The sequence below is a fragment of the Thermobia domestica genome, chromosome 7 (genome assembly GCF_964235325.1).
Source record: "Thermobia domestica chromosome 7, izTheDome1.hap1.1, whole genome shotgun sequence".
NCBI lineage: Eukaryota > Metazoa > Arthropoda > Insecta > Zygentoma > Lepismatidae > Thermobia > Thermobia domestica.
Window position 1 is genome coordinate 47,563,853 of NC_137460.1, and position 22,811 is coordinate 47,586,663.

At 36.3% G+C, this 22,811-nt stretch overlaps 1 protein-coding gene across 3 annotated transcripts in view; it reads left to right on the plus strand.

The window, feature by feature from the left end:
- Positions 1-22,811, plus strand: part of LOC145690060 (folylpolyglutamate synthase, mitochondrial-like) — a 74,113-nt gene that overhangs the window by 14,979 nt on the left and 36,323 nt on the right. For 2 of the 3 annotated variants that reach the window (XM_081764575.1, XM_081764573.1), the window contains exons 2-6: positions 1,042-1,407; positions 7,253-7,389; positions 9,432-9,615; positions 17,167-17,305; positions 20,132-20,384. In XM_081764575.1, the coding sequence (XP_081620701.1) occupies positions 1,042-1,407; positions 7,253-7,389; positions 9,432-9,615; positions 17,167-17,305; positions 20,132-20,384 (1,079 nt within the window). The remainder of the gene's footprint in view (positions 1-1,041; positions 1,408-7,252; positions 7,390-9,431; positions 9,616-17,166; positions 17,306-20,131; positions 20,385-22,811) is intronic. The other variant, XM_081764574.1, reaches the window with a different exon arrangement.

The window sequence follows — 22,811 nt, forward strand, 5'->3', positions numbered from 1 at the left end:
TAAAAAAAAAAAGTTTTCCCACTTTCTAGTTACTTCCTATTTTGTTTATTTAGGTAAGAAAGTTCGAGATACGTAATTAATCTATTTTGTTGGATATCACCAATAAAAAGAGGGAAAGAATATTTCGAGATTAAATTGTCAGGAAATTACTATTTGTTAGAATTAGTTTGGTGGAAATGAGAAAATAATTCGAACCCGAAATCTCCTTATTCCAAACGTTACTGTTCGTTTACTCTGATTCGATTAATTTGTTTCTGTACCTTTCGAGATGTACTTTACTAATGTATTAGGGACAATGTGGCTTCGTGGTAGAGCACCCATTTCTGGTGAGAAGGGTCTTTGGTTCGAACACAGGCTATGTAAATTGACGACATTGCGTCCGTGAGTTTTCTCGGGGTTCTTCCATTTCTTCCCACATTCCATCATTTTCTTTCATAATCCTTCACTTTCTAACTATAGTTTCTTCTATCATACAAAGTTTAACCGTAGTATATTAAATAACTAAAGTGTATTCCATTTATACATGTGCAGTTTGTATATATAGGATGCCGCTTTCTACGTGTGGGGGCAAGTGCCATAAATAAGTCATCGTTCGCGGGAACTTGTGGAAAACACCCCCGATAACTAAATGGCCAACCAGAACACTCATTTCTAGTATTTGACAACCGCTCGTCAACTCCACGTAGAGTAGTTAATTTAGTTGCCACAGTTCCAAACGTTGTCCTTTCAGTCAGTGATTAGAAGATTGTTGTTCAACATATATAGTTTTCTTATACATATATATTATACTCGATTATAGCAAAATGTGGAGGCCTAACATCTGTTTCAGATTAGCGATAGTATTGGGAGAGAAAGAGACACGAGACACAATAGGTGCTGCGACATTGCAACCTCGCAAATGCGGTCAAAAGAGGGGAGGAAGAGATACTGTTGTAAAATCCAGCAGGGGAAGTTCAAAGGATTTGCCGAACTGCCCATGTATAGAAGAAATACACTTTAATTTATTTGTTTATTTTTTTAAGTTTACATTTCTCTCTGTAGGATGCCGTGAGGACATTGAATTCATTACAAACGAATGCTTCAGTATTACAAGATGCGATATCTAAAGGTTGGCGAACACAAAGTAAAAACGTTGAGGATACTAGGAAATATTTATTAAGAGCAGGTGTGACTCTACAGGATTTGGATAAGCTTTCGATTGTCCATGTATCGGGAACAAAGGGCAAAGGTTCAACATGCGCTCTTTGTGAATCAATTCTTCGACATTGCGGTTACAGGACAGGATTTTATTCTTCGCCGCATCTTGTGGCTGTGCGGGAAAGAATCAGGATTAATGGAAATCCATTGAGCAAGCAGCAGTTCTCCAAGTATTTCTTTCAAGTGTATGATAAACTGAATACTTACAAGGTTAGTATACTGCATGCCATTTTCTAGTATACCTTTTACTTGATTATTCTGAACTAACTTACACATTCATTCTGTGACACATGTAGTAAGCAGACAATATTTGAAACATTGTTTATTGACCAGTAGATGGCACACGAAGCAATTAAAATATTACGTGTTTACTCAATATAACAGTGAGTTAAACCACTGTACTTGTAACCGGGCATACACAGTATCACAGGGGTCCGCGGTGGCTCAGTAGTAGAGCGTTCACCTCTGGTGCTTGGGATTCCGGGTTCAAACCCTGCTCCCGCTAAGTGAACTTTGTGGTGGACAAACACCGTATGCGTGGGTTTTCTCGGGGTTCTCCCGTTTCTTCCCACTTTCTTCATTCCACCATTTCATTCATTTCTCATAATCACCGTCTCCTTTAGCCTAACCGGCATAATCGTGGGACGTAAAACTGAAAGATTTTTACAGTATCACATACCTCATTTTACTCACTTTTCTTGTTTATATCGAGTGCATTGGTAGAAACAAATTAGAACTCTTTTAATCTGTGAGGGAACAGACCATTAGCTATGTCAATTTAGATTATTTGGGGAGACGATGAACGAAGAAGAAAAAGAATAGATAAAATAAAATATCAAGATAGACCTTGGAATAGCTATTACCAGCACCGTCGTCTCCAACAATGCCAAAATAATAATAATAATAATTATTATTATTTGTTTTGTACTGTTTATAAGAGCTGTTTGTCACGGATTCGAATTCCATTACTGGCATTGGTGTCATATATTGCCTTTCCACTCTTCATTTGCTTATTTCCTATCGTCTTTCTTAGTCTAAAGTACAGTACTGAGATTTAGAACTCAAAATAAACGGTGATAGTTTCTTTTTTCTTCAGTTATGTTCAAGCGTATTATATTGTCTCTCATTTCTTCACCAGTTCTCCATCCCAGCTTTTTTCCTCGTATTTTGCTACTTGAACATTTTTGTGCTGTTATACATTGCTGTAACTTTCTATCGAACGTGGTCTCGTCTGTCAAACATTTTCTCTTCTCTTGATGCATGTTCAGACTTTGAGCTAGTCACACGTTATTCCATGATAACGTCCTAGCACAGTATGCAATATTTAACATTGTCAGGACCAGATTTTTGTATCTTTTGTTTTCTATACTGAGGGCGAGACGTTCAATTTTGAATGCTCAGGTGCCTTTATTATTTACTTTGAATGCGGTCTTACTTATAACCATCTGTTATCAAAAGTAGAGATTTTTTTTTTTCACTGTTTTTACATTTTTCAGTATTACATTTTGTCCTTTCTTATATGGTAATATTGTCATGAAAATATTAAACGAAATTGCAAGCAACCAAAACGTACATTTTCCATACTTATTAGTGACATTTGTTCAAAACCTTGATTTCCTAAATACCAAGGTTGATTGATTTAAATCACGATGATTTAAATCAAATTTATTTTGCTTTAAACCGAAATAAAATGCGGTATTTGTGACCATTCGTGGACTAATCGAATGCCAGTTTGAAATTAGCATCTTAATTCGTACTGCATGGTGTTGAGATCTTACTAATGCAAGTTTAAACTAAATATCTAATTTTAGATTAAAGTTAATGATCCATGAATTGTTGACGATTTAATTAATGTAATCATTTCATGTTATACTGGATAGTTGAGGAGAAAGCCTGAAGCAATTTATTTATAACAGATCATTCTGATCACTAACATTGGTTGTTCCTGTTGCAAATAGTTTGCATTGTTTAGTATTGCGTGCTGTTAAGTACAAGGACGATTTGCGTTTGTTCGGATATGTTACCAAAAGGTATTATTTCATACTGTACAACTATTCTGGAACTACAGAGTACTTACATGTTCTCATATTTTATTTTATTTTTTGCATTTCTCGGTTAGGCTCTGTAGGGAAGTTAGTACGATGCCTCTTGTTGCTGCACTTACTGTTATAGAACGCTAGTTATGCATGCAAATGGCAGTAGGTAAACAATGAAAGCTCAAATATTTTGAGTTAAAAAAAAAATTCTGTATGTTCTAAAGGGATACAAGATTGAGTGCTTGAACCCCCCTTGATGTTACTCTGCGTGTGTCATTGACTAGTATATTATTTTTGCAAGACTCTAAAGTAGTGTGTCGCGATGTCGTGGTATCATTATTCTGTAAGTTTGGTCGTTTATGAATTGAAATGTTTGCAAACCAAATGTGGCCAACTTGCACTGGTTTCACGGTGCCGTATACTTTCTCTTTAATAGTTGAATAAGTATGAGATTTTTTTCAATAATCGATGCAAAAAATGTGCCACCGAATCGAGAATTCAGTCTGAATGTCTGAGGACGGACCTCAAATGTGGAAGTGTGCGGGTTGATCATGGAGTGAACGGGGTAGGATGGTGGTTAACGAAACGACATCGAGATCTGTGTTCGGTTTTCGGCCTATTTATGTTTTTTACTTTAAATAGTATTGAACACCATTGAATTTACATTTATAGACGACATGGTATGAGAAAATGGTCTTTTTTTTCTTCATATTATAAGTAAAGCTGAATATTAGTTCATTTGTATGTTTGTTCACTATTCAAATCGATACCGTTGGCTTGGGATGCTTTGTAGGTAACTGTAACGTACGAGGGTGGGCTGATAAGTTCTCGGCCCGACCCAGAAGGACTTGAGCTGCAGGCATGAAAGTGTGAGGCTATTCAACATAGTCCCCTCGAAGGTCAACACACTTGCCACTTCGATGCTGCAACTTTTCCAACCCCTTAAAAAAAATCTCAAGGTCTGCAAAACACTGTTCCGCAGCTGTTGTCACCTCTTCATCACTGTGAAATTTCTGTCCTTTCAGTGCTGTTTTGAGTAATCAGAAGGGGCAAGATCTGACGAGTAAGGTGGCTGGCCAATGCACTGAAACCCTAGGTCCCTCAGAAAATCCATTGTTCTGCCAGCCTTGTGGACGAGAGCATTGTCCTGCAAGAACATGACACCTCGTGTCAACTTTCCCCGGCGCTTTTCTTTAATAGTGTCCTTTATCTTAGCCAGCAGACTGCAGTAATACTCTGCAGTTATGGTTTGGCCCTTTGAAAGGTAGTCTGAGAGCAAAACACCATCCTTATCCCAGAATATTGAGGCAAGCAACTTCCCTGCGGACTTTTGTGCTTTGAATTTTTTGGGTCTTGGAAATCCTGAGTGTCGCCACTCGCATGACTGCTGTTTGGTTTCCGGATCAAAGTAATGCAACCACGTTTCATCCTGGGTAACAAACCGATTCAAAAAATCGTCCTTGGATTCGCAAAATGCCGTAAAATCACCTGCGATGATCTCACACGTTCGCGTTTCTGATCCGCGTTCAAATATCTCTGAATCCATTTCGCAGAAATCTTGCGCAAGTCCAACTGATCATGGATTATTGACCCAACACGTTCTTTGGATATGTGCACTTTGCCAGCTACACACCTGTCACCATCTTCTGTTGAAAATCCACCACGCTTGAAGTTCGCACACCATTTCTGCACAGTGGAGTATGAAGGGCACTGTCCACCCAATGTGTCTAGCATGCAACCATAGATTTCCTTGGGCGCCTTCTGTTGCAGGAAGAAGAACTTCATTACACCTCGAAATTCCCCTTTGGTGAATTTGATATCTGGCTCCGCCATGGTTCATTCAATTACCTGTAAAATAAAAACCGTTCATGGTAGAATCGTGAAATTTGGTACTTAAACATATAAAAGATCAACATTTCACATGACATCAATTACATCAGGGTAGTACATTCGGAAGGGGGTCGGGCCGAGAACTTATCAGCCGACCCTCGCATGTAGAATTTTAAAAATGCATTTCCTAATTGGGAAGGGCTGTGTGTCAAAGTTAATATCAAAATAAACTATTGAGCCATTTAAAATCAATGTTTAGAAATAGTTAGCACTTGGGATGATCATGATTTTTTCATTACACTAAATACATGTCGTAAGGAGGAATAGTGTTTAAATTTTTCACAGATAATGACTGTACCGCATCAAATGAATTTTCAAATGTAGTTAGTACTTAGTTCAAGCTGGGATTTTATAATTTCATTTTTGTTCAAATACTTATTCTAAAAAAGCTGAAATATTTTTCCATAAACTGGCTAAGAGCGGGTATTTTCAACTAATTTATCATATATTATTGTAACGACTCAGCATACACCTTATCATTGATATGATCCGTAACCTTATCGTAACACTACCAAGAATCCATATCTATTTGGTCTAGGAATTAATTCGTGCGGGTGGACAAGAGATGGCGCAACGAACGGAGCGTCCCACAGTTCCGTATATCCACACATGTGTTGCAAACCCCTGTCATCGCGTATCGTTCGTAGTATAGGGCAGTGGATTAAAGCGTCAACAACACCAGTTTGTAGTTAAGTGAACATGGCGCAATTTGTGCCTGATAAAGTGTTTTTGCGGGGTGTCCTGCTGCATTACTTTAACACGCAGAAAAGTGCGACTGAAAGTCATCGTATTTTGGTGGAAGTGTATGGTGACCATGCTCTAGCTGAGCGAACGTGTCAGAAGTGGTTTGCACGGTTTAGAAGTGGTGATTTCGGCTTGGCAGACCAAGAGCGAGCTGGACAGCCAAAAAAATTTCAAGACGAAGAATTGACAGCATTGCTCGAGCAGGATTCGTGTCAAACGCAGGAGCAACTCGCAGCAGCATTAGGCGTTGATCAAACAACAGTCTCCAAACGCTTGAAAGCCATGGGAATGATTCAAAAGATGTCACATTGGGTTCCACATGAATTGAAAGACAGAGACGTTGAAAGACGAAAAACCATTTGCGAATTGCTGCTTCAACGACAGAGCAGAAAGGGGTTTCTGCATCGAATTATTACGGGTGATGAGAAGTGGATCCATTACGAGAACCCTAAACGAAAAAAGGCCTGGGTGAAACCAGGTGAACCAGGTCCATCACAACCAAAACGAGATATTCACTGTGCAAAGGTTATGCTGTGCATATGGTGGGATGTGAAAGGTGTGGTGTACTATGAGCTGCTGCAACCGGGTGAAACTATGAATGGAGAACGTTATCGACGACAATTAATGCGTTTGAAGCAAGCTCTGGCCAGAACACGACCAGAATGGAAGAACAGACATAATAAACTTATTGTTCAACATGATAACGCTCGCCCACATGTCGCAAAATCGGTCAAAACCTATTTAGAAAATGTCGGATGGGAAGTTTTACTCCACCCGCCGTATTCACCAGACGTTGCTCCTTCGGACTACTACTTGTTCGATTGCATGAACAACGATTTGATTAAACAGCGGTTTACTTCTTCAGAAGATATCGAAACATGGGTCTCTGACTGGATCGCTTCCAAGGATGAGGACTTCTTTCGCCACGGAATCCGTACATTGCCTGACAGATGGACGAAATTGGTGGCTAGCGATGGACAATATTTTTCTTAAGGTATTTATGTATTTTGTGTTTGTACTACAGCTTCAATGTGTGCGTACCAACCGCACGAATTAATTCCTAGACCAAATATAACGTTATAAATAACCCACATTATCCTATACAACAGCCAGCAAATTCTACCTAGATAAACTGTTACGGAAACTCTTTGCTTCATTTCTGTGTTTTTATTTTGATAGGTTCAATACAGCCAATATTAAACATCAACAAGAAAGGAAAGAACAGAAAACAAATTCCGTTCTTTTTCTTTTCCAATTCTCGCAATGCATGTGTTTAATTCTTAGCACTTTCAGCCTCTAACCGTACAATTATATTTTTTTTTTTTTTTTAATTCATGAACGAGAAGTTTATCCTATAAAATGAATCTTTTTTGTGTTATTTACAGGAAAACAATGAAGATATGCCTCCATACTTCAAGTTTCTTACCGTTATGGCATTCAATGTGTTCTTGGCCGAAAATGTGGACGTTGCGATTGTGGAAGTTGGTTTAGGAGGTGCCTTTGATTGTACTAATGTTATTAGGTAAGCTACCAGGCCATTGCTTTTTTTCTAGACATATGAAAGTACTTAGTGTACTATAAGAAGTCGATTTTCTATGGATTTAAAAAAAAACTGAAAAATAAAAATACAAGAAAGTTCGGTCATTGTAGCGATCTAGTATTTAGAAATTAATCCTCAGTAACAATTAGTGTCACATGTACACCAAGTGTAAGAGTTTGGTTTGTATGGCTGTGATATTTTCTCAATGTTGAAACAGGAACTGGTAGTAGATTTCTATTTTAAAACTTCCGCTTTTAGTAGAGAGATTAGAGTGGAGTTGGAATATATTCTTGAGACGTTTCATTGATTGCAGAAAACCACTTATTGCTATCTATTATGGTTTTTACTTTATAGCGATAAACGTTAAAACCGGAAATGATTGGTTTCTACCACGTTTCAATATTGGTTCCACGTTCCAACTCCTCCATCAACGGACTCTAATTTTTGACCCTTTACATCTTGGCCAAAACCTTTTGTCGTCGCGAATTCTATCGAGAAATTTGAAGCTTAAAAGATATAAAACGATAATCATGTCTGTTGTGCTGTATGGTTGCTTACTCTGAGGGAAGAACGCAGGCTGAAAGTATTTGAAAATAAAATCCTGAGACGAATATTCAGACCCAAAAGGAACGGAAATGGAGAATGACGGAAACTGTCATGACTCGAAAAGTTAGAACATAAACCGACAGATAGCGTCAATATGCATAGTTAAGAACAGAAATGTCGGAGTACCATCATTGAATGTTAGTCGCACAAATTTATAGAAATCAACATAACATGCCGTTAATTCGCTGAATTCTGCATGTAGGTAACAAATGTCGCGACTCTTTTGATGAGACTACGCGAACCCAGGTTGGAAAGCTACTATAAAAGATCTGCTATCCAAAACTATACTCCGCTAGGCGTCGAATTTGTCTCATCCAAAGGTGAGACGCTTACAAGTAGGAAGCAAGCCATTTTGTTTCACAGTAACGTAATAATACTGTCTAGAAGGTGGAGCACAATTTTTTATATTATTGTACTTTTCCTTTATTTGAGATTATTATTATTATTGTAATGTATCCACCAATACCTTCTCTTCATATTTTGAGATCGTAATAGACTAGTGGTTAGTATTCTTGTTTCGAAATTGAGATATCCTGGATTTGAATTCTTTTGCCGCCTACCCTGTCTGAAAATTTCCCTCAATTCCGCAGGTGAATGACTGGATGGTATCTTTAATTAATTCCTTATCTACTGTTGTAGATTGTTAATAGTTCCAGGATAAATTTGGATTCCAGGCTTGTCTGGAGATTTAAGTAGGTAAGTAAGTAAGCAGATAAATAAATGGTTCCAAGTATTTTGTAAGTGAAGATCTATTCACAGATAATGGATATTTAAAGATCAATTCAAGAACACTAAACAGAAGTTGGCCTCGCTTGCTAAGGGGGGGGGGGAAGAAGAGGGTCGGAGTCAACTTTAAAATTTCAAATAGAAACTCCCTATATATATATATATATATATATATATATATATATATATATATATATATATATATATATATATATATAATATGTTGCAGATTCTTGATTCTACCAAAAATGCCTAACTTTTACTCGGAGCACTTTTTCGTAATCATCCTGGTTCTGCAATTAAATAAATAAGTAAAAACATCGTACTTCACCTGATGTTAATAATAAGCAAAAAGATATTTCAAGCACAAAGTGTACAGTGTATTGTCGTCTTTAAAACTTACAAAGAAATAAATATACGAATGGGTTAGCAATAATTTTCTAAAAAACGATAACTAAGACGATGGTTGAGAATTTAACAGATGTTGTTCTTTGCATAAAGCCAGGTACGAATTACAACAAGGTTGCCATTACTTTTAATCCAACCCTTGTAATATAAGGAAACAACTCAATAATCCTCCAAGTAATAATATTTTATCTTCTCAAATGATCATAATATAATTTGTTCTCAGTTTCGTTTTCTGTTAAACAGTTGCTTGTATTGTGCTTTCTTTTTTTCTCCTTAACCATCAGGCATCCAGCCGTAGTTGGAATAACGTCATTAGGTATTGACCATACAAAGATCTTGGGAGAAACGATCGAGGAAATAGCATGGCAAAAAGCAGGAATTATGAAAGCAGGAGTTCCCGCATTTACCGTACCTGGGCAACCAAAAGAAGCTATGAGCGTTCTCTTTCAACAGGCACAAGAAATTCAGGTAAGTTGAGGTCGAGTTTTCTGTTCTATATTAGCATACGTGTTTTTTCTAAATGGTATTTTGTGTAGCCCTTAAAATACAATAATTACCTGAGAGTTTTTAGTAATTTGCGCAAATCATACATAGAGGTAATTTTTCTAGTGTGTAATTACAAATAAACTTCCCGCTAGTAACAGTCAAGTCACGTGTAATGACACACACACACATGTAAAAGGGATTGCGGAAAAAAATCGCTCTTCGTTGATTTTATTTTAGCAAATCTTTATTATAAGTAGACACTTCATTTACAACATAGCCAATTAACCACCTGATTGAAGCGGAGCTCCGCCTTCCTCGTCTTAAACGTTCGTTTATTCGGATACTCTTCCGAGATGCCTAAACTGTCTTAACCATATTTAACATAGCCAATTAACCACCTGATTGAAGCGGAGCTCCTCCTTCCTCGTCTTAAACGTTCGTTTATCCGGATACTCTTCCGAGATGCCTAAACTGTCTTAACCATATTTAACATAGCCAATTAACCACCTGATTGAAGCGGAGCTCCTCCTTCCTCGTCTTAAACGTTCGTTTATCCGGATACTCTTCCGAGATGCCTAAACTGTCTTAACCATATTTAACATAGCCAATTAACCACCTGATTGAAGCGGAGCTTCGCTTTCCTCGTCTTAAACGTTCGTTTATCCGGATACTCTTCCGAGATGCCTAAACTGTCTTAACCATATTTAACATAGCCAATTAACCACCTGATTGAAGCGGAGCTCCTCCTTCCTCGTCTTAAACGTTCGTTTATCCGGATACTCTTCCGAGATGCCTAAACTGTCTTAACCATATTTAACATAGCCAATTAACCACCTGATTGAAGCAGAGCTCCGCCTTACTCGTCTTAAACGTTCGTTTATCCGGATACTCCTAAGAGATGCCTGAACTGTTTGTTCTTAACCAATTTGACATAGTGATTCCTCAGTGCCGTAAGGAGACGCATGTCCCGATCGGATTACCATTGAGGAATAATCACCAAAAGACGGGATGCTTATATTGGAAAAGCATTTGGCGTTGCAAATTCTCATTGTAAACAATGGAAAAATAGAATTTTGAACATTAGAAATAAGGCGAGGCTATTTTCGTTTTATTCTGCACACAGTTTTTTCAAAGCTATTATCCTTTTCGATGTTAACGCAAAATTCAACTATTTGCATGTTGTGTTCGTTCACAAAAACAATTGATGCAATAAAAAAAATCTGTGAATAATCAATAAAGGTAGCTAGTTTCGCTCCAAATTTGCAATTAATGCATACCTACTAATTTATGCTTCAAATTATATTTATAAACGGTAAACGTTTCAGTACGTCACGCTATGCTATATTATAAAATTAAAAGTGATTATATTTGTGACCCTTAATCTCTTGAACCACTGCACCGATCTCGATCAAATTTTTAACATAGATGTGGTTTTGGCCTGGGATGGATTTTATCAATTCATTTTGACGGAATATCGTAGGGGAGGAAGAGCAGAGGAAGATATATATTAAAATCAATCTATATAAAAATGGAAGTGACTGTATTTGTGACCAGGGGTGCAAATTTGTCAACATTGAGGGGGGGACAGATAAGATTTTTTTTTAAGGGATGTTCAAAATATTTATGAAGTTGAAGAACAATGCTGTGCTGGATGGTGAATTAGAAGAGCAGAGTTGTCTTCAAACATTGGAAGGCGGGCAAATTTGAGGCTTATTCTGGGGGTGGGAGACTCATTTTACGGTAGATGAATCTGATTTCTAAGATGAACCTGGTGATGTAGATAAAGTGGCAGTCGGACAGAAATTATAATTTCTTCCCAAGAAACACATTTCAAATCGGATTACTGGAGAACAGTCCCCCAGTTCCAAAGGTCCCCTTCATCGCGCAGAAATTTGCGCCAGTGTTGGTGACTTCATCACTCTTGAACCGCGCGACCGATTTCGATCAAGTTTTTTCAACATAAATGAGGTTCAGGCCTTGGATGGCTTTTATGATATAACTTTGACAGTGCAATTTAGGAAAGGGGCAAAGACATTTAAAAATGATCAAAAATGACCGATGTTAGTGCCGAATCTATAGTTTTCGGGGTCGCTGATATGAACAGACACTTGCGATCCTGTTTACATCCAAATGTAGCCCCGCAACTTGGAAGAGGGGCAGATACAGAAAAATTATCGAAAATGACCGATATCAGTGTCAAATCCATAGTTTTTGGGGTCGCTGAGATAACGCTTCCGATAGGACAGGGGCATATATAAAATCAGCGAAAATGACCGATATTGTTGCCGCATTCATAGTTTTCGGGGTCGCTGAGATGAACAGTGATATTTCCGATGTCGTTTAAATCCATGCCACTAAAAACAAAACAGCATATTTCAGGGCTTCCAAACACATGAGGTAAGACGTTGTGTATTTAAAATTTGTATTTTAACCCAGCGAAGAAGGTAATCAATGCTAGTTCCTAACAATCAACAGTCGCGTTAATAGATGACGCTAGCGTATAGATAATTTGCTGCTTTTTAAGTATTGTGATGATTTAATTGCAACTTAAAAACTATTTTTTTCAGTTTAATTATTTCAAAATGGTTAATGATATATACTGTGATGTATATTCACAGCCCATGCATGGTTTGGTTGTGAAGTTGACGTCCTTAATTGCACCTACCGTTTAGTTTCGTATATTCGCAAAGTTCTAATTCCTCTTTCGATCCATATCAACAATCACTTTTACCTCATCAGCTGCAAACTCCCAATCTACCTGTCCCAGAACACAATAGTACATTGGACCACAACTTATACGTACGAGGGTATTTTCAAATGTTTTCCCAACCTTACACTGAAATATCGCGCCACTGGCAATAAGCTGTTCATGGCATACTATGGAAGTGCCATCTATGGGAGAAATAATGTCAGTTTGAACTCTCAAGTTGTGTCAATTCGTCGGAGGTAGTCATTTGCATCAGTTGTTGTGTAGATCTCGCATACTGCATGACAGTACTCCAGCCCACACGGCTATTATTGCCAAAGCTGCAGTGCTAAACTTTGCGAAGTCACAACCTTACTGCACGTCTACTGATACAATATAAACCAATTCAATGTTATTTCATCACAGTCATTATTATTATTATTATTATTATTATTATTATTAATTGCGATATAGTCCATAATAGATTTAGAATCTGGATGATATGGTAAAGAAGATGCATGTAATACTAAGGATTATATAGTGTAGTAATGGACAGGAAGTATTCAAGAGAATGAACATAGCAGTGAAAATTACTATATCAGATGGATGTAAGGGATATACTGACGTGTTCATAATAGTGTATACAGGGTAACAGAGTGATGACTCCTTTGTCAATAACATTCCTTTGCTTGTCTTTGTGAGTACTATATACTCTCAAATTATACCTCATATTAAAAGTGTTGGGTATTTCTTTCTTATTTTTTTCTTTTTTCTTTCCTTTTTCTTTTTTTTTTGAAAGCCCATTGATTTATATGGGGAAGTAATCTTGTCTTCTTTTTCAAATGAAATGCGAGTTTTAACTAGGGATGAGCGAAACCAATTTCTAAAATTAAAAAAGCCAGAAGTAGTTGTTAGGTCGGAGATTTTTGCAAAGGTATTACTTTCATGTAATTCCCAGTGAATATCTAAACAACTTCCAGACTGCTTCAACCTTTTAATCTATCTATATATCTGCGGGTACATTAATATACGCTAGTACAACAACTAAGGTTCACAGATAACTACACTTCAATAACTTTTTGTCTTTTCTTTTACATAACAATTTTCTCAAATTGCTTCATTTATATGCCATACTCTACCTAAAGCGAACAACTAATATTGACAAGTACACAATACACTCAACCACTTTTGGCTCATATCCAATTTAACAATAACTTCAGTCATTTATGGCTCCTTTCTGACCATAAATACAAATACACACTATTTGTTACATAGTAACGCTATTCTTTTGTTCTTACAATTTTCCAGCACCTGGTCCGATTATTCATCATCAACACACTGTTTGATTAATGACATAACTCAACACCAGGAAAATTGAAAAACAGACATTTACATTTTTCACGAAAACCAGTTTTTGATAGAAAAACCTAACCGATTTTTGTGCCCACCACTACTTTTAACTGCTATTTTAACATAGTTAATTGTCCATTGGTTTGTCAAATGAACTTGTGTTATATAGGGTGTCAGGGTAATTCGGTTAATATCAGAGTAACAACAAAATGTAAGAGGGAAAAGCGTCTCCAAATATGTTTTCAATCTAAAGTGAAGGAATTTTTCAAATCGGACGAGCTGTTTGGGCTGTACACTTTTTATGCGCCCAATGTTACATAAAAATGCAACGTTGCCATTTACTTGGACCCACAACGTAAGTAAATGAAGTTACTGTTTGAAATGCGGGCTGGCTACCGACACGTTAGCATTAAAAACAGTAACTTTATTCACTTGTAGATCCAGGTAAATGGGAACGTTTCATTTTTATTTAACATTAGGTGCATAAAGAGTGTACAGCCCAAACGGCTCGTCCGATTTAAAGAATTCCTTCGCTTTAGATTGAATACATCATACTTGCAGATGGTTTTCCCTCTTACATTTTGTTGTAACTCTGATAATAAGTGACCCTTGTTAGGAGACTTTTGAGACATCCTATATATACATATAATATGACGTAAATTAACTTTGATTTATATATGTGTTATAAATTTTAAAATTATGTTGACACACAATCATAGTCATACGTCTTGCAAATAAAATCAGAAAAATAAACACATTGCTGAACAAGACTGCACTTATTTAATATAAAAAACATTTACACGTGACGTTTCGATCTTCTAGCCAAGATCCTCCTCAGACGTACACTGATTGATACAAAAAACTACTAAAGTGTATATACACAATTACTCTCACTATCTGCTCTCTCATTGGCCCGTTCAAACAGCCAATCAGAAGCGTGGAAATCTATCTGAACTGACCAATGGGAAAACATAACATTCTACCAGAAAGAAACAACAAGGAGCAAACAACCATTGAATACATTAATTCACATAATTTTTTCTGTATTTATCAATAATATTTCTCCATTCTTTATTAATGCTGATACCTTTGGTCCAATTCATTAAGTTTACGTCCCCCTCCTTTTCTATCCACCAGGCCTCCTCCACCTTCTCGGCCACAACATTTTTCCCTTTCCAGTACAATAACTTCTTCCCAGTTCACATCACGTTCTTTTTCTTTTACGTGTTTAAAGATTGCGTTAGTTTCTATGCCATATTTCACATACTTTTATGTTGTTTAATTCTTTCTTTCAATAATTTCCCCGTCTCCCAAATATATTTCATATCAGAATCCTTACAATTTATACAATAAATGACACCTTTCTGATCTCTTTTCTTTTTTCCTCCCTTTGTTTTTGACCATGTCCAACAACGTTATTCTACCTTTTCTATACACTTTGACCCCTTGTTTTCTTAACACATCTTTTTTAAAATCTTGGTGTCTTCTAGCCCTAAATGCCTTTCCATACCCCCTGATTTTTCTCCTCACTTTTACCTTTCCCAGAGACCACAGATGCTTTAATGATATCCCTTTTACTATAACCATTCTCATACAGCTGTTCTTTAAAGATTTCCACATTCTCTTCTACATTAAAATTAACTTCTGTGCTTCTATCTACATTACTTTTCTTACAATAAATACCAGCATTACATTCTTTTTGATACCATTGAGTCTTAATGCTCTTCCCTTCCTTACTCATTAAAATGTCAAGATAACATAATACACCTCCCTGCTCTGTCTCCAGTCCTAATTCTATTCCCTTTTCCTTTTCTTCAATACTACCAACGAACTCTATCAACTCTTCTTTTGATCCTTCCCATATCCCAAAACAATCATCAACGTATCTACATAAAAATCGAATCTTTTCTTTCCCCTTTTCTACCACATCCTTCTCCCATACATTCATAATGATACCAGATTTTACCGGACTTATCTTAGATCCTATACTTAAAACATCCTTAATGCTATATATGTCATTCTTAACTTTACAGAAACCAAACTCCCATATTAAGTTGAGGGCTTTTCTAACGTTTTCCCATTTCCAGCCTTTAACACATTCTCCCCCCATAACTCTCTTAATCGTATCAAGTATAGCACTTCTCTTTAGACTAGGGAACATGACTTTCACATCTAAACTAAACAAAATACAATCATTATTAATTTTAGCATTGCTGGTGTAGTTTATTACTTTTCTATAGTCTTTAACTGCCAAAGTCTCTTGTCTGTCTCTTACCCACTCTAACACTGGTTTCAATTCACTTTCTAGCGGTTCCAAATAATTATTCCTACAGTCCATAACTGGCCTAAGCTTTACTTCCTTTTTGTGTATTTTTGGAAAACCCTTTAACACCGGTACTCTTCCATCTTCATTCATCCATTTCTTAAGTCCCTTCCTTTTACATTCTTCTTTTAATTCTTCTATAAAATTATGTATAACAAAATTTCAATTTTTAAAAAGAAAGAAACATTTGAAGAAGAAACTAGTTGTCAAATAAATAAATAAATAAAAAGTTGAAAATGTGAGTGTAGATTATTTCGATTCTCACTGAAGTTTAGAAATATGCAAAAAACTAGGTAATGTATTATTGTCAGAACTTTCAGTGAGGGATCGAAATAATCTAGAATTAGATTTTCAACAGGATACAGAGGTTAGTACATTTTATTCGTTTATGCAGGCCCGCACTTAGCACAAAATTCTATTATTAATAAAAAAAAAAAAAAAAAAAATAGCTATTTGTAGGGGAATTTTTAATGACTTGGTCCCCCTAACATATTCATGCTCCCCTCCCAAACCTCTCTGGCTGGTTGCGGGCCTGCGTTTATGTAATACACGTATCCTATAATGTCCATTAGTAATTAATTCAGTGGAACTTTAAAGTTCCCGTTCATTGAAAAATAAAAATCATCCCCATATAAGTCAGTGGATTTAAGAATCTATATGGCGATTGTATTCAGCAGTCTTAAAGATAGAACAAGAATTTTAGAAATGATTAACAAAAAAGCATCAAATGATTTCAGTCTTGGCCAATAATAAGTTTTAGGATCACAGGCCACAAAACTTTTCAACGGACCCTAAATCGAGTTTTCGTACTTTTTACGGAACAAGCACATCATACTGAGTTAAGTGATAGTTTGGATTTGGCTACATTATATGTAGTTCCAGACATAAGGCGTACAAGAAAATTTTTGCCTGAAATATATTGGATCTTTTGATCCAAAAATATATTCTATGCATCGAAAATATTATCTACAGGTTGGGGAATCTTTACCTTAAAGGTGGGTGTTTAGTTTTTCTTCCTTTTATAAACATGATTATACTCTTTCTTAAACATGATAGTAAATATTAAATGATAGCACGTATTTTACTTTAGAATTAAGTGTTTTAAAAAAGAAATGTATAAAAGTTGCTTTTGTTTTTTAATGATAATGTAATGCGAAAGAAATTATATTTACAGTGTCAGCTGCACATCGCTCCTCCTCTGGACTTACAGCAATCGCCATCTCTAAGTTTTCCCGTCCAAGTACAACTACTTAATGCCTCTCTAGCTGTACAATTGGCGGATACTTGGATGAAGTATCGCTTAAATGGAAGAAGTATGTATGTTGAGGTTGCGTTATATTTCTTTCTTTGATCGCCATTAAAATTTCAATTGTAAAATTTTTCTGTACAATTTTGCAGACGTTCCTATATGCATGTGTGTGGTGTGGTAAAATATTTTCTGTGTAAACTCATAAAAATGCTCACATCAGGTGTTCGATTTTTAGATTTGTTGTTGTCGCCTAACTATAAACAGAGGATAGGTTTGAAGAATCACTTCAACAGATGTTTTTTTTTTCTTCTTGACAGAAGGCGAAGTCAGCATTTTATTTATATATATTTATTTATTTATTTATTTATTTATTTGTTTGATTAATTGATTGATTGATTGAACCTATATTTATTTAAATATATTTTCTGTCCTTTGTCGTGCTTCACATAAAGACAATAGGATCATGACTATCGAAGTTTTATTAGCACTCAGGTGTTTATTTGTCTGGTGGTCACAAAAGTGATGGTAGGGTGAGAATACTTCTGTGAAAGAACATTTTTGAGAAGTAAAGGGAAAGATATTTTCTTTTGTAGATCAAAAGTCACTTACTAAACATATTTTTATTCTAATGCTTTTCCGTCGAAGCACATTAGACGTAAACTTTGGTTTATATATTTTTATTTACCAAAAGTATATTTCCAAGGAAAGAAATGGGGAAAAATGATGACATCAGATACACAAAGTATTTTACGAAACATATATAGTAAAATTTCAGAACGCTGTAGGATAAGAAAAATATATATATTTTTTTTATACTGCAATGAGACCAAGCAAAAATATAGTAGAAATCAATCAAAATATCGGCATCGAATTAAGGAAAACAGGAAACGTATTTAGGCTAAAAGAGGGCAAAGATTATTACCTGTATCGTGTATCTTGATATTATTTTTCTATTACATTTCGCGAACCTCACTGTTTGCTTCATGCAGATTCACTACGTGAGATAATTTTTCATGCAGATGAAATGTTCCACTAATAATGATAGTTCAGGGCGTGTTGCTCTCTTAAACTGACCATACATATTTAATTATGTTTAAGTTTGGGGAATGAGCGGGCCATGGGATCAGTTGTACTTCATCTTGTTGCTCTTCAACCAACCAGACCCGTGATTATTGGCTCATGGTTATCTTTGAGCTCAAATATCAACCGCAGGAGGACGTTTGCTACCATCTAACGGCGAGTTATCAACCGCTGGATGACGTTTGCTGCCATCTAACGGCAAGATATGTAACTTCTACTACCTTTGCCAAAAAACATAATTCAAAAATCCGCTTTCGTTCAACAGTTAACCTGTGAAGTAACAGTCGTATGTGAGCCACCGTTACCTGTTAAGATGTCCATGGATTGACTCTGTTAACGAAGTTGGTCGAGATAATTACTCTAGTTATCTATTGGAAAATTCTCTTCCATTCAAGAGTTATCGTGAGGAGTAATGGGCGTACTAACATTACAATATTATGAGTTCCTCTTTCGTGATACTGGTAATACAACCAGCGGAACACCATGAAATTGTTATTCACGCCAGCACAAATTTGGCCCTGTGTTTAACGTTAGGGGGTCCAAAGCACAAGCCTATTTTGGTCTACGCCGTACGTAAATCTAGCCTGTTGTTGGAAACTAGGGGGAATATTACTCATCGGAGTATATTAGTCTCTAACAATCACCGGTGGTCCGTGTTTTATGGTCTCGGCACCATGTTTTTTTTGCGCTACCGCATTGTAGAGCTCTACACGGGCCGGAATTTTTAGCCCTGGCCCGGCGCAGCCCGAGTCCGAAATATTTTTTCGCCTTTAGGCCCGAATTACTGAATCGTAATAATTATTGCAAAATTGTATTTTTTATGAACAGGGGTTAATTTTGCAGTTGTGCTTTAAAAGTTCTCCATAAAGAACAGTTCGATAAATACCGTTGTATAGTATATTTGATAAGTTTGACCCGAGAAATATGGTTGTATATTTAAAAATTTATTGTTCAAGCCCGGCCTGAGCCCGAAGATATATATGCTTTGGAGGCCCGAGTCCACGGCCCGTGCAGACCTCTACTGCGTTAGGAACCATGATCAGAAGATTTAAAAGATCATGTAACCTCGACCGCGAATGTTAAGATTATACAGCTCTTGTGTTACTGAGATTGCAAAAAACAAGCCGTTCCAGATTCTGATTGATTTCTACAGTCAGTTGTGCCACATTGACCTGCACGGTTATTTGTAACAGTCCTCTTCAATGTGTAGCAATCTTCCTCATCTTGACTTAATTTCCGTCCAAATTTCCTTTTCTCTGAAGTCTTGACTCGAATTCTGTATACCATCATTATCTTAGGGACACTGTTCTCGATACACCGATATATTGGCATTGTTGGGTGCAATTGTTCCAATTTATCCATTTTAAAGTCTTCAAATTTATGTCACTAACGTCTGGCCTCTTACAAACTAAATCAAATTTTTCTTAGCAGTGGAACTGTTGAAAGGACATTAGACTAAGCACGAACTGTCAGCATGCCAGATGTTGCCACTATTACAAAGCATAACCTCTTGCTATTGTCTTCTAGAGGCACAAGAACACTGACATCCTTTTTCCTTGAATAATGTCAGCTACGGATCGTGACTTTGAAGGAGAAAGATTGGTTTGCTTTGTGCGCGAACTTTTAATGTTCACTATTATCCAAGACAACTCGTAACACGAGAAAATTGCAGTGCATGATTGTTTATTGGTACTAACAAAGATTACGTTGCACTACACACATTTTGATTATTTCAATAACTGTCTGTGTGTATATATGGTTTGATTATACTGTGTCATTTGATAACTCAGATTAAGCTTTTTTTTTCCAGGCGAAAGCAAAGACTTAACTACGTGGTTTCATATGACACCAAATGGATTAAACCAAACTAAATTCGTGGAACCTATCAAATTAACGCCAAAAATAGTATCTGGTTTGAAGAACTGTTCATGGCCAGGACGAACACAAATTATTCCTTCCGGTTCGATATGTTATTTTCTAGATGGTGCCCATACTGCTGAGAGTATAGAAGTCTGTGTGGAATGGTATAAGCAAGTAACTAGTGTCACAAGGAAGAGTGGAAAGTAAGTAATATAAAAATAATAGTGTTGTTTTAGGAACTATTAAGGGAGGCACGATGGCTCAGTTGTAGAGCTATCACCTCTGGTGCGAACAATTCCTGGTTGTATTTCAGGCTATGTGTTGTCCGTTTCTTCTTAGGGTTCTCCTATTTCCGGACATATTTTCATTCTCCCAGTTATTTCAAATAACTTCCATTAATCATCTATCTCTTTTAATCTAAACGGTTTTTCGTGGTACATGAAATTAAAGATTTCGTTACTACTTTGTTAGTAGCTATTAAGAGTAACTTAAGGGTATTAATTCTATTTCAATATTTTCGAAATATTTAAGGAAGTAAACAACATTTTTTTTTTTGTGTGTGTGGTATACAGAGGGTCATTACAATATAATGTATGGAAATAATTTAATGATCCGTAGTGTATAAAAATATGTTCCAGGTCAATATAATATCTTCATTAGTTGAGCTAAAAATGTCTTTGGTGTCATATTGTTTATGATGTCTTGGAGATATGATGTGACCAGTGACATTACATCGAAACAGTCAATACTAAATTTGGAGGGGCCGCAATGGCAAAGTAATAGAGCGTTCACTTCTGGTGCGTGGGGTCCCTGGTTCAATCCCAGTACGTGCCAAGTGGACTTTGTGGTGGACAAACACCGTGTGTGTGGCTTTTGTCTCTGTTCTCCCGTTTCCTCCCACTCTTCATTCCACCATTTCATTAATTTCTTATTATCACTCCTCCTTTAGCCTAGCCGGCATAATCGTGGGACGTAAAACTGAAAGACTTCATTTTTTTTTTTTTTAATTTGGAGTTCTCTCCGCTGGTTAGATTCAATTGCTGGTACACGATCACAAAAATATTTAATTTCAGAATCATTCATTTCTATTGATCATCCATCTCCTTTATCCTAAAGGCTATAAACGTGGGACGTTAAACTATTTTTTTAAACCACTAAATTGGTGAGGCAGCTTTACAAGTAGGATATGGTATAAACAGCTTAATTCAAAAACGCGAAACTCAGTGACTTTAGATTGTATGGTTATACTCAGAACGTAGAACATGAAGCAATTTGTCTGTAGTGCAAAAAAATAAAAATAAATAAATTTGATAAATAGCGCTTGTAAATAGTTACATCTAAGATTTTTACGTTATTTATAATTGTTACCTCCAAATTTTGGTGTGTGTACCAGATTACCAGTAATTAAAAAAAAAAGTGATTATATTGATATTAAGAGTTTTCTTTGAAAAAGATTAACATCTTTGTGAAGCCTGTGTTTTTCAATTAGTGTTTGGAGTCGATGGCAACTGGATTGGTTGATGAAATCACAATCCCTCCAGGTGAGTATGAAAGCATTCATACTTTTTCATACTTATTCGTACTTTTTATATTCATACTTAAAAGTTCGTTTTCCCTTTCAAAGTACTGCCCAGCTAATATTGTGCGGTAAACTCCCGATTATCCACTGCATTTGGTGGCGCAGCAACCACAGATAATTTGGAAAAGAGCTGGTCTAACTGACTATCTATAACTATAGTTATAGAATAAAATATCAAGGAGGGTAAATTCGCGGATGTTAGATGAATATAGAACCGTAGAAATGCCTTTTGTATTTCAGGAGTTCAGTTGCTATATTGGACTTTACACTATTCTGATTTTACTCCGGAGTAACCAGCCGCGTTGGCATGGAGAATGGTATAAGTGCTTCCACCGATGTTTTCAAAATCTGTGGTAGGTGACGTTGGATCTGAATATGCTCATTAAAAACTCTCCTTAGTTCTTGTTGTCATCGAAGAATTCTTGTCCAAATACACATGAAGTTTAATGGCGTTACTCTACGCACGGTAATCAGGTATACTGGCAGTAAACGTACATATATGCTTCCACCAACTGCTACTATAGAGCTTCCCCGTGGCTAAATGGTTAGCATACTAGTCTTTGGTGCAATAGTTGGGTTCTGTTCTGTGTGGGAACTCACGTGGCTCAGATTCCATGTTAAGCTATTGGTCCACATTTCGTATACCGTCGGTACCGAAAAGAAATGTTAAACTCCAAATCGTTCACTCACCAACTACTTTAGCTCGGTTGAATACGTTGTGGTTATGAAACTTCTAGAAAATTCTGATCTAAGATCGTAGTTCATTCTCGCACCAAAAGATGGAGTGAAGAATTTACTACTGTGAACTACGAGATGGCAGCCAGGCCTTATTGGATGCTAAAACATACGGTTTTGCAATGTAATATGCCGCTGATAGAAAGAGCAATACTGGAAAAATGTGGTTTATTACATTGTAGTTTTCTGTGTATGTGTGTGTGTTTGCAGATTGAAATTTATTAGTTTGGAAATAGACATTGCCAAATTTATTTCTTTAATTTTTTTTTTTTTTTTTAAGTGTTTGACAATCACATATTGCCATGTTTTACGGTAT